Source organism: Poecilia formosa, unplaced genomic scaffold (assembly GCF_000485575.1).
Source record: "Poecilia formosa unplaced genomic scaffold, Poecilia_formosa-5.1.2 Scaffold140, whole genome shotgun sequence".
NCBI lineage: Eukaryota > Metazoa > Chordata > Actinopteri > Cyprinodontiformes > Poeciliidae > Poecilia > Poecilia formosa.
Window position 1 is genome coordinate 242,430 of NW_006800079.1, and position 17,476 is coordinate 259,905.

The 17,476-nt window shown below is 35.5% G+C and overlaps 1 protein-coding gene across 7 annotated transcripts in view; it reads right to left on the minus strand.

Annotated features, from left to right (window-relative positions):
* Positions 1-13,367: 13,367 nt before the first annotated feature.
* Positions 13,368-17,476, minus strand: part of lrp1bb (low density lipoprotein receptor-related protein 1Bb) — a 308,534-nt gene continuing 304,425 nt past the window's right edge. For 6 of the 7 annotated variants that reach the window (XM_016676720.1, XM_016676718.1, XM_016676714.1 and 3 more), the window contains 2 exons: positions 15,457-15,531; positions 13,368-14,434 (listed from right to left, as the gene is read on the minus strand). In XM_016676720.1, the coding sequence (XP_016532206.1) occupies positions 14,294-14,434; positions 15,457-15,531 (216 nt within the window). In that variant the 3' untranslated portion in view covers positions 13,368-14,293. The remainder of the gene's footprint in view (positions 14,435-15,456; positions 15,532-17,476) is intronic. The other variant, XM_016676716.1, reaches the window with a different exon arrangement.

Genomic DNA, 17,476 nt, shown 5'->3' on the forward strand with positions numbered 1-17,476 from the left:
TAGCCAGAAAATCCAAGAAATGCTGACAGTCTCTGTATTTTCCAACGCTTAATGGCCTAAGTAAAAGATTTTGACCTTGGAAATCTGTTACTTTAAATTATCTTCGGATACAGGTATTTAGTAAGTCATTTAAAATAAAACACCTAATATAAAATAAATACAAACTAAGTGGATTCACAACACAACTGTACATTTACTATTTGAACGAGCTTCATTGAGGGGGTAATATTTTACCTGTAGGTAGGCCTGTTTTCAGGCCTACCTGTCGCTAGGCAGGCCTGAAAACAGCCTGACAGGAAGGTGGTTTGTTTCTATTTCACCTCTTTAGTTTCTAATTATTCTATGTTATAATAAACTGTAGATCGCCTTAATCAAAGAGATTGGCTAATTTAATTCTGGATGAACAATAATGATGGGTTTTCTCTGATGCCCCCTATTGCCCTTTTGTGAAAGTGCAAATGGTTAAGTCCTGTTTTTCAGTTCAGTTATCAATGAAATATTACACTTATACAGGCCAAGGATCAGGGGGCAGGAAAAAGTCCCATCCTTCTTCAAAGAAAAGGAAATTAAGTTACCAAAAATGAAAGAAGACAGGAGTGGCCGAGCAAGTTTATTTTCTTTGAGAAGAGATGAGTAGCACAAAAGTCATTTTAAGCTAATATTAGCCACAGATGTGTCAAAATGAAGTTAGTGGTTAATCTTGACAACATTGATAATTAATTTATGATCCATTGATTAATGATAGATTAATTAGATTTATAGTTAATCTAAGTTATCACTGGCAAATATTTGACAGAGATGACTGACTTTGTGGTATAAACAGTTCATCTTTATTAATATTTTTTCACCATTCCCATGTAACGGATTTATTCAAAAGATCATTCAAAGTTTCTAGATTGTGAAGACGCCCTTGTGATAACTAAACTAAATGATCTACCATCCTTTTAAATTGAGCTAAAACGAATCAGATGAGGCTAATATTACTAACTCAACGCCATAATGAATGTTGAAGAAGGGTGTTTGTAATTATTATATCTCCTACTGATCCTGAATTTAAATCAAGTTATGCCTTTTCAAAAAGCATTTCATCTTGAAATGAATTGTTTCATAATTATAACCCAATTTAACTCACTAGCTAAGTAGACATCTATAGGGAATGCCATGCATTAGGGATAGATCCCAGCCTGCATGGGATTATATGATGCAAAACAAATGAAGACGGGAGGCACAATATAAAAACAACAAACCACTCTGCCAGTGGTTTATTGCATAGCAACCATAACTTTTCATTACCTCAACATCATGAACCACATTGTTCTCAAGGTCATGTGCATATTATTGCACTGAGGATGTGACACAAGGTGAGCTCATGTAGACTGTTCAGTTATTCAATTTACAAGTCTTTTTCTTGAACTGAAATGACATTGACGTTATGCATTAACCATTATTACCTTGAATTCTTTTTCACCTTTCAATAACCACTGTTAAAGTTGAGCTGAACTTAAAGCACTGGAGATAAAAGCTCTTCCTAAGTATAATTCAAAATGATAACTCGGTCACATCCATTGCATGAACACCTTTATCTGTGCAGAAACATTACTTTATAAACGCTTGTAAATGGTCAGCTTTTGATTTAGAAAAGAAATCCTTATGAGCTCAAGATTATCATTTTGAATTGAAAAACATTTTAAGTAAAGTTGTCACAGAAATTCAAAAATGGACCATGCCAACTCCCCTTCATACATATATAGAATATTCATTTTATTTCAGAATTGCTTGGAATAAACTAATTTCTACCAATTTCTTTTGAAATTCTACAAAAAGCAACAAAAAGTATTGGATGGAGTCACAATTAAAAGAAAAAAAAACAATTGCCAATGGCAAATACAATTACTCTAAAATATAACAGTCATGAACTGTATATTGCCACAGCTCTCGACGAAAGTGCATCTCATTAGAGGCGATTGAGGTTCACTCTGCCTGCAGAAAAAAAAAAAAAGAGATATGCTTCCTATATTGAAAATAAAGAGCCACAGAGAAGAACTTAATCTGCTCTGACATTTAACATTAAGGGTGAGTCACTGCATGTCACCTTTTATCCATACTTAATAATAGACTTTGTCAGCTTTAGGGACTCCTGACAACTCGGCAAAGTGGAAGAGTTGGTGCTGAGCCATGGAAAGGTGCAGCCCAAATGAAACTACTGGTGCAACATTTTGCAAGTAAGCATGTCTCCTAACATGCTTAATTTGAAATGAATGTGACTGGTTGGGTGTATTTTAAGACAGTTATTGCTATATGAATTATATTGATACAGAATGGTCAATTATATTTGATGTGTAAGGAAGCAATTAAGCCCTTCAAATTGTGGAGCAGCAAAGCAAAACTACTTTTACTTGTTTTGTTTTTTTTGTTTTTTTTAATCACTGTACACACACTACAACTCACTGTTCCTTGTCAAAGACTGCTATTGGTCACTTCCAACACCTTCCTTATTTTATCTCAAAAACGATTTTGCAGTACATCCCGAGGAATTGGTGAAACATTTTTTTTTTTTTTACAAGATCAATTAGTTTCTGATTATTTCAACACTAGTAAATAGGATGGATCAGCTGGATAGCTGTTCTTGGTATGCTGTAACAAAGAGCAGTAATCATTTAAAGCGTCACAGTCCAAACCTTTCCCTTCACAACAAATTGCCCTTCCTAAGAACCCAAAACTTGAAACAGAAACGATACAAGACTTGCTAAAAATTAACTTATTCAAACTTAAATAAAGTGAAAAATGACCATATGAAAATATATTGCTGTTTCTTGATGCAGAAACCATTATTCAAAGGGAAAAAGTACTAAAGCCATTCTTAAATGAGAGGACAAAATGAAGCACTAATGATGCCCCTGTTACTTTATCATGCAAATCTCTCTGCTCTTATCTAAGGAACAAAGTTTACATGAAACTTTTCAGAAAGTGGACAGAGTGCAGGTATACATAATTCAAGATTTTCTCTTCTTCTAACATTTTTTTGACCATTGCCTTATTTTTTATAGTGCAAAACAATTTTTTTGCTATTTAAGAAAATTTACAAACCATTGCATAAGATGACACACAATAACAGGTTCACAAGGACAAAGCTCAATTTTAGCACACATTAGGAAATATTCTCCCTATAGAATTGACGTACAACAAATCTCAAGCTTTGATTTTAAGAATGTGTAAATTGTAAAAGCCCTGAAAAGGGGAAATATTCAACAAATGAGCCAGGAAGAGTAGCCATTGTCACGCAACAAAACAAAAAAACAAAACTAGAGCTCCAAGTTGAATAAACTGCTGCAATTGTAATTAGTAATTTTTGTCATTTAATCATGTTGTTCACAGTAATCTAATAAGTTTATGTTAAGTTAAAAAAAACTGAATAAGTTAATATGGATAATTTATTCATATTGGATCAACTATTCTCTTTTTATGTACTTATGTACTATGCATAACATACACAGAAAGATCAGAGGTCTTCCAATCTTCTAAGAATACGCGATTTGGATTGTTGATGTTCATTGTCCTGTGCAGTCAGTTTGACGGTTTTTCATTAACCAATAAATAATCAAAGTTGTTGCTGAAGAATATGTTTCACAATTTAACCTTATGTTTTAATAGTTATTATTTAAGACTAAAGTTTCCTAATGATCTTCTCCTTGTGATGTTGCATAATTCTGAGATGTCTTTCATCGTCTTAATTCAAATGTGCCAACTTTTGAAACTCTGCATCAGAGACATGAAAATTGCAGTATTGTATAGACTTGATGCGTTGACATACTTAGGATGAAGTAGAGAAAAAATATGCAGTGCATTAAATGTTTTTTTTAAATATAGATTTCAAAAGGACCCATTACTCTGTCTTGATGAAGAAAGCATTATTTAAAGTACAAAAGGTGCTGAGGCTCTTCAGAGAGAAAATCAAATAGAAAGATATTTTTATGTTAGACCAGAAAATGAAAGACTAATGGCATCTCAGGCAGCTTTTATATGGAGTACTCTCTTACCAGAAGCACAATGACACAGAGTCAGACTTTACCCAGATGTTTTAAGAAGTTAAAGATGGTTTATTTCAATACTTTCTATTATATATAAATTTGCTTAACTACTGGCTTGTTTCTTTAATAACAAAATTAGAAAAGTTGCATTTATCAGTAAGAAGCTGCTCCAGTTGATAATCCTAGTTGAATTTATGTTGTTTTTTTTTTACTTGTACTCAACCAATTGGTACAATCATCCCTCTGTGAGAAAAACTGAAATACATTTGACAAAACATTTTCATCTCAAAAGTGTGCAACTCTTTAAACGGCTTCTGATTGTTTTGAACTCAAATCCCATTAACCTGCTCTTTTCTCTGAACTTGCCATCCTGGTCTATAAACGGTGAGAACAGATGCATGTGAAATGACCCACCATGGGTTTGTTTTTAGCACTAGCTGTTTCGATATCGACTCTGAAAGTACAAAACTGGCTAGCCCTTAGCTAGGTCAACTCCTTACACAGCCTCTCCTGATGGGTCAGAGGAACAACAGTGACAGGTTTATTTAGTCCCATTGCTGCCTCAGGCCTTTCAGAAAACACATAGAGACAACTAGAAGGAAACCCAACTTGAAGTGTTTGTGAAAGGCTCTTGAAATTTGTTTCAAAATTCATATTTTATGATGATATTAGAAAATTCTGATACCCTTCTTTGTCATAGTCGCAGTCCTTTCTTGCACCGTAAAGTTACCATTCCTGTTTGTTACCCTGAGACACACTTGTATAATCTAGACACATTGAGAAAGTCAAATACAAAATGAAGTGGAAAAAAAGTGATGCTGTGCAATAAAAGGTCTATATACATTCAAATGACTTATTTTCTTTATTCATAGAGGATTATTAAGAATACGAAGCTGCTGGAGATCTTTAGTTACAAACACCAAATAAGGCATTCATATGTGAATAAACAGAATGAAATACCAATCACATCTCAGGTGGCTTTTCAGCAAATCTATCAGCTCAAATAGAAGATAGAAATTTACCATGAGAAACTTAAAAGTGGTTAATCTCAAGGCTTTCTATTATTTAGAAATGTACTGTCAGTGCCAGTTTAAACTAATTACTACTTTTTAAGGCATGTTCTTTCACAAAGTAATTTTATGATACATTTTGTCATGAGTTTTGCTTTATTATTTTATCACTAATGCTGTTTTTCGAAAGAATCCAATGCCATTAGTAAGAAATCTGATCATCTTCAGTGAAAGGTGAGGTTATACAAGTTTTTAAATGATTTTAAAAAAAGCCAAATTAATAATCTTACTGAATTACTATTAATTAATTCAGCTTACTGAATTAATTACTATTAATTCAGTAAGCTACTCAAATAGTAGCTTTGAATGTTGATACTATTCAATGCCAATACTGGGATCTGCAACTATTACAATAGTTTAAATAATTCAAACAGAATTCATAATGTTACATGACCTGTTGAAAAAATGAGAATCTATAATTTTAATAAATATCTACTATAGGAAACCTGTTGTAATTTTTAAAAGACCAACATTTTATTTCTATTCTTCGGTTTAAAATAATACAGAAAAATGTTTTTTTTCAAAAAGAGGATAGATACATGTTGGTATGATGGCATTTGTGAAAAATGACTAAATAAAAAAAGCATGGTTTCCAAACCTAATGACTGTAAAAAATATCTGTATATTAATACATATATATAATATCTGTATGTATATAATATCTGTAAAAAAATATCAGGTTAGCAAGAGTCCTTCTGTTGTAGAAATATTAGCTGCTAACATTAAACCTTTAGTTGTCCTGACAACGGAAAACCGTAGTTTTATATTTTACAATTTTAAATAATTTATGGCCAAGAAGAATGGGACTTGTGGTATTACTTGGGACCTAAGCAATATTACTATCCGTACCAAACATATCATTTTTCAACTGTCTCTTTGCCACCATACGGTTTGTTGCTATGGTTTCTGAAGTAATTGCAGTAGGTTGCAGTAATTGCAGTAGGTCTTAGTCAAAGCTGAGGCTTTGACTAAGATTCAAAGCCTCAGCTTTAAATCTGTTCTCATTATGATTAATTACGGAGTTAAAGGTTAGATCGAACAATTATTAAAAGGTTAAATGACTAATAAAAAAATTCATCGTGGGGAGGAATTTCTTTGACCTTTAACAGATGTTTTGGAGGATAAAATGCCCCCTGGAAAAAAAAAATATATATATATTTTTCGTTTTCAAACTTAAGTTACATTACTTCATCCACCATAGAGAAAACTCATGTTAACACCCACTGACACTTGCACACACAGCCTGTCTGAATTTGTACATACAATCTGAATTGAGGTTATTGCTCCTGGCTGCACTTATCGCTCTCCACAGCACCACTGATAACCTAACTATTTCACACCTGATCTGTTGTGCTTCAATGTGACGCAGCTGTGATCAAATAACATTTGTGTGCCTCACTGTAATAAATAAGCACATTATGGGAAAAATAAATATTTTTTAATAAATTATGGGATAAATATTAATCTAGTTCTTCATTGAGAAACTGTCAATGTTCACACCAGTTGGAGAAACTTGGATCTATTTATTTAAGGACTCTCATAAACACACAACGTGCAAACATAAATTAAATACCCGATAAATTAAAATTTTCAATTTATGTGAACTATACAAGACTTAAAGACGATTACAAAAAGATTTAAAATTTTGTTTTAGTAAAGATTTTACATTGACGTTTAGCAAATTAAATGATCAGGTCAGCAATCTGCTTCCACAAGCTGTGTTTAATCTCTGTGATAATCAGCTGTGGTACTGGTCAATAGGCGGGAGCCTCATTACCGGATTGGGTTTCGATATTCATCACATCACCGGCATGTAGATTTCACAGCAGACCCACTGTACGTCCTCAGATCTGCTGGATCTGTTGCCTGCCTCCGTAGCAGAATGTCATGCAGTCTGTCCTCCATAACAAGATAGCCATCATCCTCCTGATCTCAAATAAAAACAGGAAAAAAAAATTGCAATAGAGCACAGGACGTGAAAAAAGAAACAAAGTAAGCCAAAAGAGGACTTGTCCAGGAGCAAGAGAGGCCGCAGTTAGTATGAGGCCAGCCATTCTTAAACATTACAATCTCTTCAAACTTCTTTTGTTTGTTTTGTCAACGTTTTGCATTATAAGATTACCAGATTTTTCATTAAATACAAAAATATAAAGGATAATAAAGCAAGGCTGTTCTCAGATCATGAAAGAGCAGTTCTCCTCCTGGTAGCTCTACACTTTCATCAGCTACAAAGCCCCATAAGTCTGTGCAATGCCCCAGGTTTTTTTTGGGATATTTTATTTTGTTGTTTTCAATTTAAAAGAGTTTACACCAAGCTGGCTTTTGAGGAGGACCCAGGAGGGATCAACAAAAACCCCGGTTCACCTGAGCCACAGATGCTTAATGCAGCATCAGGACCTGACTGGGGTGACATCAGGACAGCCACTTTCATCTGACCTTCCGAGTGCTTAGAGCTTATCAACTGCTTATCGGATAAGGTGACCATGACATTTCCTCCTAGCATCTCTTCATGTAGATTATTTCCCAAGCGAACACAATATTGAATTGTGATGGGTTTTGTTAAACATAAACAAAACTGCTAACTACATGTTTGTAAAGTTGGACTTAATTACAAAAAGTCAAATTGGTACCTATTTATTAAACCAACCCAGTGTACAGTATGTGAAAGTCTGACTTGTTAAAATGTGAAAGTCTGATTTGTTAAAATATAGACTCTTGTTATTTGACTTTTGACCCAACAACACATTTTCAATTCCTGTGCATTTTGGTATAAAGTTCCAACATGGCAAACTTGCTTAAGCTTTAAAATGTACTTTATTGTTCTCCTTCTGTTTGGAATTCACTGAATAATCTCCTTTCACTGCAACATGTGAACACAGTGGCCAAATATTAACCATACTGAAGCCCAGAGTCAGTGCTGTTGATTCAGAACAAGAGCCGAAGTTCAGCTGGTACACCACAAAAAGCATTATACCTTTTAAAATATGCATGAAACCATTAACCACAAAACTCATGTGTATTAAGTTCTGCTTCTTTTCTTGAAATAGACAACCCCCTCTTGTTTGACTACAGGAAGAAAGTCATTGTTCTCTCAGACTGACTTGCTCCACTCTGTTTCTCAACTCCATTCGGCGGATTAAAGTGAAAATCTTTTTTAAGCTCACAGCCTTAGCAATAAAGACAACATATGGGAAGCTGTGCTGTAAAAGACCCGGGAACAAGACCGACATCCAAACTTAGTGGGGTTTCAAACAGAAATGTTCTTCCTTGCGTTAACAGACCCGGACACATCAGAAGATGAATACTGATTTGACCTGATCATTTAAGCACAAAGATTAAGATACTGAAGCTCCCCCTTGGTTTTCTGAAGTTGTGTAGACATGACTATGAATTGCAATTGTCTTGAGCCCATTCTGCTGTGCCACAAAACTGAACTGAACTTCCTTTGACTGTCACCCAACCGTCCTTTCACAGTGGAAAGGGTCAGGAGTTCTGCCATTTCCCATCAGACTGGGGTTCTCAAATATCACAGAGTACCCAGAAGCAAACAGATCGTTTCTTCAACATCTGCTAGAACAGCAGGGCTTTTGCCTCCTGTGAGCTGGCAGGGTATTGCACAAGTGACTCAAAGTGGATTTAAACCAGTAGGACGATTATTGCTGCAGCCTGACGGGGCTCGGACTTGCCAGTTCTGGCACAGGGCACAAGGCTGCTGGTTATTATCAGTCAAACACTTCAAATGCGATTCTACTTTAGGCCACCTTACAAGGTGCCATATCAGGCCCCAGACAGGCAGGCAGCAAAAGGCCAATTTGGAACAGAGCATGGGGAGATAAATGGAACAAGCCCCGAGCTACTTTTGAAATGTTAACATATTTCTTTTTGCTCTTGCTTGAGTGAATGCATTTCCGGGGGAAACCACAGTGTTCACCCTGCACACACACCAAAATGTACTATATATCAATCACACACATTGGCCCACGGAGTTGGTCATTCTGTGACTAATAGGTCAGATGTGACCACTCTTTGTACATTCCCTTCAGTCATGCATATCTGAGCGTATAAGAACAAATAAGGTACACAGACACCTTGGTTCCAGTCCACCTCTTTCATTTCCTGCTATATTGCTGAGGTAGGGAGCAATTGTTCTGCTACACAGCCCATCTCCTCCCTCTCTTACTCACTACACCTTGGAGGCCTTTCACAAGGGAAGAGAATTGCAGAAGTGAGGACGGTGGCTGTCTTTTAAAGCATTCAGGGCTTTTGACTGTACGACATGCTGAGAGGGATGGGTTTACAACACAACCCTAATTATTCTGCTGCAATAAAGTTATAGTAAACAAAGTGTTGAAGGAGCTTTCTTACCCCTTAGTGTTTTTCCACATTTTGTTAAATTATGAAGACAAGACCTGAAGCTCAGGTGGGAAATAGTGCATACAGGCCAATTCCAGAGATATGGTCTTTATGAGAGACTGATGAGAAGAAAGTTATTGTTAAAAGTTAAATCTAAGTAGTTTCCATTGCCACAATCCATGGAGGGGTCGTAGCAGATATGTGGAATAATGTGTAAGATAAGACCAAAGTACTTTTTTTTTTTTTTTTTTTGCCTTACATGCAAAAGACAATGTGTGGCAAAAAAAACCTGAGACAGCACGTCACCTTGAGCATACCATTCCCACTTTGCTGGAAGATAGATGGAGGTAAAGACAGGAAAATCTTGGAAGAAATCCCATTAGATTTTGTAAGACTGAGCCTGGAATGGAGGTTCACTTTTCAGGAAGATGAAAAACTCCATACTTATATTAGGCATAAATTTAATTGAAAACCGGTGGCAAGACTTGAAAACCCCTTTATATTTTTACGGCGATATAAATTTCTTCTAAATTAGGAAGAAATTCAGTCTCTGCATGTCACAAAGTAAAGCATATATCCTGTTCTTTTCACATCCCAATTATGTTTTGAGAAACTAAGAAGTGCTCTGTAGCTAGCTCTCGGTGCTAATTACGATCTTGTGCCGGCCAATGTGAAACAGTGAAACTTTATAACATTAGTTTGGTGTGATGTGCCAAAATCTACAAGGTTGCACATTTAGAAAAAAGAAATAAAGTGCCACCATATAGACTTATACATACTGCAAACTAATCAGCAAATCAAAATTGTTTTCATGTTTGGGCCAGCAATTAATTTCTATCAGACAAAATGTAATATCTGAGTTTACTGTCCATCAAAACCACAACCTCAAGGTTCTCCACTGTTAAGTGTTGCTGCAAATGTCGTCGTTGGAGCATCAACCTCAGTTCCTGCGCGCTTGGGGCCTGCCCATGTTCCCATGTTCCTATGTTCCCATGATCCCATGTTCCCATGTTCCCGCCCGTCTTCACGACCAAAATAGAGAGGAACACACTCTCGAGCCACAGCTTGTTGTATGTAAAACACCAACAAACTTACATAAATTAAATATTCACTTTCTGATACTGCTTCTGTGTTTCTGGTATTAGGAAACACATTAGTTTCCTAATAGTAGTTAGCATATAAACTGAGTGCAATGATTGGCGAATCCCACTGGTTCTCTGATTTGAACCAAGAACGCACTCAGCTGTAGCGTAACATCTTTATGTCCCGAGAAGTGGAGTCAGAATGAAGTTTTAAAAAATATTGCATAGGCAGTCCAAGGTTGTCATTTGTTATGGTATTGTTTCTTTCAAGTTGGTAAACCTGGACACTTAAAACCGATTAAAAAAAAGTATAACTTTTAATAAATAGCATTTACTATTTTGCATACTTGCTGCCATTTTTCTCCAGAGAATATTGTTTTAATAAACCCTATTTTGAAGCGATACGTAGTCACACTCCAATTAATCAGAAAGAAAGCTTAAATAAGTGGGTCAAACTCTGACCGGCAAAGTGAAATGGAATGAGATATTTCTCCAATCATTTCAAGCAACCCATTTTTCCCTTGATTAGTTTCAGATGTAGTTTCTGCCTCGATTTTGTTAAGTCCCAGCCCACTCACCGCACACGGAGTGATAAGCAGCTTTGGTTGGGGCCGATTGTGTCATGAGTATGCAGGACTTGTTGTTTATAATGTGAATACGACTCCTGTTATTATTGATTCTGTCCGAGAGATGAGCCCTCTGGGTTTTTCTGATGTTTATGCAGGAGAATGGTGATGCTTGCTAAGTGGGAAAGAGACAAAAAATCAATAGGCGAGGTGAAGGGAGGAGAGTGCCAGGCTTCTCTTAGTTCAGGACGTATTTTCGAATTCCTGTTTTTCTCCTCTTTAGAGCCACTTCTGGAGCCTGGAGGTGACGGCGATCTTCCTAATTTCTATAATTGCTGAGTTAGAGATCTGCATCGGTTGAGGACTAGGAGCTGAAATCTACTTGATAAGTATTTATACAAGGCACGACTTTTCATGTGGAGGTTATTGTTTCACTCACTGATGTATACAGATGACCACTGTATACGTTAAAGTATACAGATTTTTTTCTCGTTTTCTCATTTTGGGATGGGAATATGTACACTGCTCAAAAAAATAAAGGGAACACTCAAATAACACATCCTAGATCTGAATGAATGAAATATTCTCATTGAATACTTTGTTGTATACAAAGTTGAATGTGCTGACAACAAAATCACACAAAAATCATCAATGGAAATCAAATTTATTAACCAATGGAGGCCTGGATTTGGAGCCACACACAAAATTAAAGTGAAATGTTCCCTTTATTTTTTTGAGCAGTATATTTCAATCCTGACTATTTTGTCTTTTTTTCTTGCTGCATCAGAATATCCTTTTCACTCTTTGGGAGTGTTAGCATCTTGGCCATGAAATCTGGAGATCAAAGGCAGTTAAAGCCTAGCAAACATGGATAGGACCAACATGCATGACACTCAACAGAATATTTTGTCAAATATTATTGTCCTTTCCAGTTGCAAATTTGCACATGTTAATAACGCAGTGATAAATGAGATTTGATATATTGTGCAGATCTACTGGAAGAAATTACAAAGCCATTAAGGCGTTGAAACGCCGGCAAACTACTGTCCACAAATTGAGAAAACATGTAACAATAGTAGAGCGGACGGCACACCAAAAGTATTCCCAGAGCGCAACGCATTTTATTCAAGTTTGATTAAAATATTGTACCTAGTCAGTAAAGATGATACAAAGTTTTCAATTCAACTGCTTCTAGTAGAAAAAACGAGAATATTAATGAGGAAAAAAATGTGCTAATTAATCATTTTTTAAAAGTGGTTAAACGGTAACTATCTGCCTCAGTAAAGCAAAAATATAATGTCAGTGCAATTTGCAGAAACTGGGCTGAATCACATAAATCCTTGTCAAATAATCCTAGAGTGGGTATAGAAGGCTGGCTCATCACCACCGGAAAGTGCATAATGCCTCTGGGTGTTCAATGTAATTTTATATTCATTACTTCACTGACGTATTGTGCTGATTCGCTACTTGTTCTTAAATATTTCATACACTGCTGACACTTTGTGATGACAAGTTTTGATTGCCAACATTATTAATCTGTAGAGGTGGAAAGTTTTGAAACCAGAAACTTCTCTCAAAGTTGTGCTCACATTTATTTTAATAAGCCTGAAAATATGTATATCTATAAAGCCTCACATGTGGGAAATCAACCCAAAAGATGACCAGAAGCTCAATTTGAAAAGTAGTAATGAAAATGTTTTACTTCAGGAAAAAAAACAACTGTCATTTAGATTGGTTAATCAATGGTTTTGAGAATATAATACTCATTTTCATTCCTTGTGTAATGTCAGTTAATGGACTTTTTTATTCTGTACATGCCTTTTTCACCATGACAGTGGAGCCATAAAAATAACAATCCTTTGAATGGCAGCACCTTGAAACTTGAAGTTGGCTGTCATGAGAAACCTATATATAATTTGAAATGGGAAAATAAAACAAGTGCTGAAATTCTTTTTTAAACTACTATAGAAACATCAATATTTTAGAAAGTTGAGCAAAACATGTCATTTTTTTTTAACAGAAGAAACTGCAGCTCCAGCACCAAGAGAGGCTAAATGAATAAGTGCACCACAAGTTTAACTATTTGAAAAATAGTGTTGATCACTATGCATCATATCATATAAAGTGACCAAAGTGATTCAAAACTCTTGCAGTGTATCTGCTGTGGCAAAAATAAAGAGAAATAAAATGGAAATAAGCCCCCTTTATTCAATATTGATTTACATTTTATATAAAAATTACTTACATTTAATACATTTCTCCAAAATACAAGCAGCCAAACAACATACAAATCAAATACAAAATTATAAAATTTCTTATATCTATCATGTTCATCTTCAGCAGAAACGTGTTTTATAATAACTCCTAACGACCTGTGTGACTGTGGCAAATCACTTCCTCGCCTATATCATTCCATCTGTTGAAATATGAGACCTAGAAAAATATGGTATTAATTATCTGTCCTCTTAGTGAACAATACAGGAATCTGACAGCAAACATTCAACATGGGCCTCGTGTGGAGTATTTCCGTTGAGTGAGCGGAGTTTGGGACAGGTGGTGATGGAGAAGACGGAAGGACTGTGGAATTACATCGTCGGTGAGGAAAGACTGACTGGGTTACGGTCTTTCGTGAGGAGATCCAGCTGGGTCAGAGCAGGAAAAAAAAGACAACAGCTAAAAAAAAAAAAAAATACAAAGCCTCAGCTCACTTATGAAGCTTTCTGGTCCTTCCAGCACACATAGGAAACAAAACACATGAAACACTTTGCAACTATACATACATTTGCTTAGAAAATATGTAGCCAAATCGTCTGGTTTTGCCCTTCAGAAAACAAACCTTGTGTCAATAATCCTTTTAAACTAGAGTCAGCTGTTGGTACAAATTGTAGCACTGAATTGGAGCATTTGAACTGTGCACAAGAGTGGCTTATGGTGTTAAGTTTTTTTTTTTTGCAAAACAGAAGGTTTACTTCGATACAGTATACAGGATAGTGCTGTATAGCTTTGAAATAAAAATGAGTAAGCAAACTGCATATGTAAAATCAAACTCCTGAACACACCAACAAGGATATTATGCTGATGCTAAACGAGAAAAACTCAAGAGCCTCGTAGGAAATAGAAAAATCTTGTTTCCTCCTTTATATTATATATTGTACACTGTGGTAAAAAAAAGAAGTACAAAGTGTAAAGTTAGGCTATGCGGCGGTTTCACGAATTGTCCCCTCTAGTTTCTTTGGGAGTAGCTCTCTCCTTTCATCAATACTGATGACTGGCTTCCGACAGTTTTGTCCGTCGATATAGATCTTTGCATACACGGGGTTGGAGTAATTCATAGGCTGCATTGGGAAAACAAAAGGAAAAGAAAGTAAGGATATTTCCAAAACTCACGTTCCAACAGTGATGATCCTAAAGTACCAACAATGAATATGTTTTGATATTTGTTAATGAGTTGTAAGTAGCCGGGGAGGCAACGCTTCACATTAAATCTGGTAAAGTTTGAGACTGTAAGTAGTTTCCTATTTACAATACAAATAAGTCTTAAACATAACACTAAACACACACATTCATCTGGAGTCATGTTTGGTTCCCCCCTTTGGGAAGCTCAATTTTCACTCATTTTATGTCATTTCAGTTTTTAGCACTTCCAGCCTTTATTTGGGTCCCATTTGTGTTACCCAGTAGCTCCTGCTTGGTACAGAGGGAATTACAAAATGAATGTTTATCAAAGTTTGTTTGCTAAAAACAGCTGGCCACTGCACCTTGAACAAACTGATAAGAGCGCATCTGAAAGCTCATTTTCATATATTTTTTTGTAAAATAACAAAGCACAACATTTTGTCAGAAATCAGTAAGACTGTGTAGAGTTAGGTGCCGATTCTCTTAATTAGGAAAGACAATTAGTGGAAGTTTGAGTCATGCATATTTAAGGAACGTCTAGGTTTTGAGAAATAAACATGCCAACGACTCGGTGAGAAGAAAGAAAGTCCTTGCTTGCTTAGAAAGCATGCAAGAAAATACACAGATTACATATCCATTAAAAAAGATGGGAGCCTGTGGGTGTTCTGCAATCGACGTCAAGGTAATGATGAGCTGAATTTTTGACTTTGCAGAAAGCAATTAGGCGTTTGTGTACTTACATCTATATAACTGCAATACCTTTTTGATATGAATATGTTACACATGCACCACGTGTAGCATATTATCATATTAAAATCAAAATTACCCTGGGTGTTTGGATTTGTTTTTTCCAAATAGTAAATGTAAAAGTTGCCTTTTTATACAGGGTATAAAATATACCATATACTAATCATAAACTAATTTGTTTATCATTTTTAGAATAAAAAAAAGTTAAATTTACCTGTCCAGGAATGACCTCCTTGGGCACAGAATTCATGCCCAAGGCGTGAGGGTCACTGGATTTTACACACCACCCCTGCAACAAAACAGATACCATCTTCTGTCATCACTGCAGCTACATACAGTAAGGCTATAATCTCATTGTTTTGGTGTCACAATGTTCAAAGATCATAATCAGTCCTTTGGATTTAAAACAAATTGAAAAACATCTGAGCAAACAGGAAAAACTTCAAGACGCGAGTTCAAGTCAGCAAATCTCAGTTAATAACAAAGCACGACAGTCCGCACAATAGCAAATGTCAAAGCTGGCAGCGCAGGAAGCAATAGCATTAGGCTTGAGGCTTTAGCAGATGAGCTGTAAACCAGCATACGTGAGGGTGTAAGGATTTATTTGATGTACTGAGTGTGGGAGTGAGGTTGAGCGTTATGGACAGAATAAATCACCAACAAAATGAAAAGTCCTCTTGGCATCTTTAAACAAGTGTTAAAAAATATACCAAACCTCAGTAACAGTGTATTGTATATTCCTTCAATAAAACAAGAGAGAGAGAAAAAGCAGTGAACACGTCAACATGCGTTATAGGTCAAGAAACGTTGCTTAAAACGGCAAATAAACATTCTAGATTTTCTTGTTCGTTTTTAAGCAGTGCAGAATTTATCGAGAATCAGACAGACGACGAAGAAACATATGGAGAAACATATTGCAAATGTTCAAAACAGATTGCTAATAATAAGTTTACATCCCACACTGTATTAATATGCTGCTCGATCAAATTAAATACTCATTTATGCAACCAGACGAACTCTGTTTGCAAGTGCGCTTCTGGGAGATTCGCAGCTGCATCTATGTAAACCCAATTAATCGTCTTCTAAGAATTTTTGTTGAAAGGCGTTTGACAAAAAGATGTAATTTGATTATGCAATCAAATTATTATTAGTAAATTAGTAATCGCAAACATGTTCCTGTTACTGTAATAAAGGACTCCAAATATGACAGAACATGATCTTCTGAGACTGCTGAGCATTGTTAAAACCAAACAAAATACTATGTCTTTAACATACAAGATCAAAAGAAGTAGCCCGTCAGTCTCATCATTTTATAAACATTTTTCACAAAGACAGTTCTGAAAAGTGGAGTGTGTATTTGTATTTATTCTCTTATCTTAAAACTCTTAAATAAAATCCGGTGAAACTAACAACCTTCACCACAGATAGTCGAGTACTTCATCTGTAAAGGTTATAGTTCATTTTAGATTCCTCCTGCAATTTAAATGTGCCAGGCTTTTTGTGAGTTATGTATATAGTAGAAAGAATTAATCTAAGCAGTGAACCCTGTGGTACTCCACAAGTAATCCTGGACTGTGAAGATTTATCATTTACACTAGAATCTCTGCTAAGGATAGATAACTTGCATCTGAAATGGGAATGGTAATCAAAGGAAGCACTTCTTCAAATAATTTTGTGGGGACAGGATTCAACATGGACTTTCAAGAGTTAGAAGAAGCTAAAACTTTTGGGCACAACTGAATAAAATCAGTCTAAACACAGATTACGTTTTTCAGTTGCCTCCAATGAGGACACCATTATCACGCTCAGGAGGATGTCACTAAATTTTATTTTTAATAGAATCAATTTTGTTTTTACAAAGAATCCCATAAAGTCAGTACTGCTGAGAGTTGGGGGAGTTAACAGCTGTGAGTCTGTGTAAGATTGACAACTGTAGTAAAAAGAAACCTCGGATTATTCCAATTCTCGTCCCGTTTCTAGAAACGATTGACTCAGGCAGGCTGAATACAGATACACAACACATTTTAAGGTTTTATTTGTAAAAAAATGTTGAAAATTCAAAATTACTTATTGCTGTTTGGACCATTATATAAAATACCAGTGAAGTTCATTGAAGTGTGTGATTATTATGTAGTAACATCCGAAAAAGTTCAAAAAGTTCGGTGCACAAAAAAAAAACATATAGAACCATCATATGTTCTAAAAACACGTATTAAAAAAAATATAAAAATAAA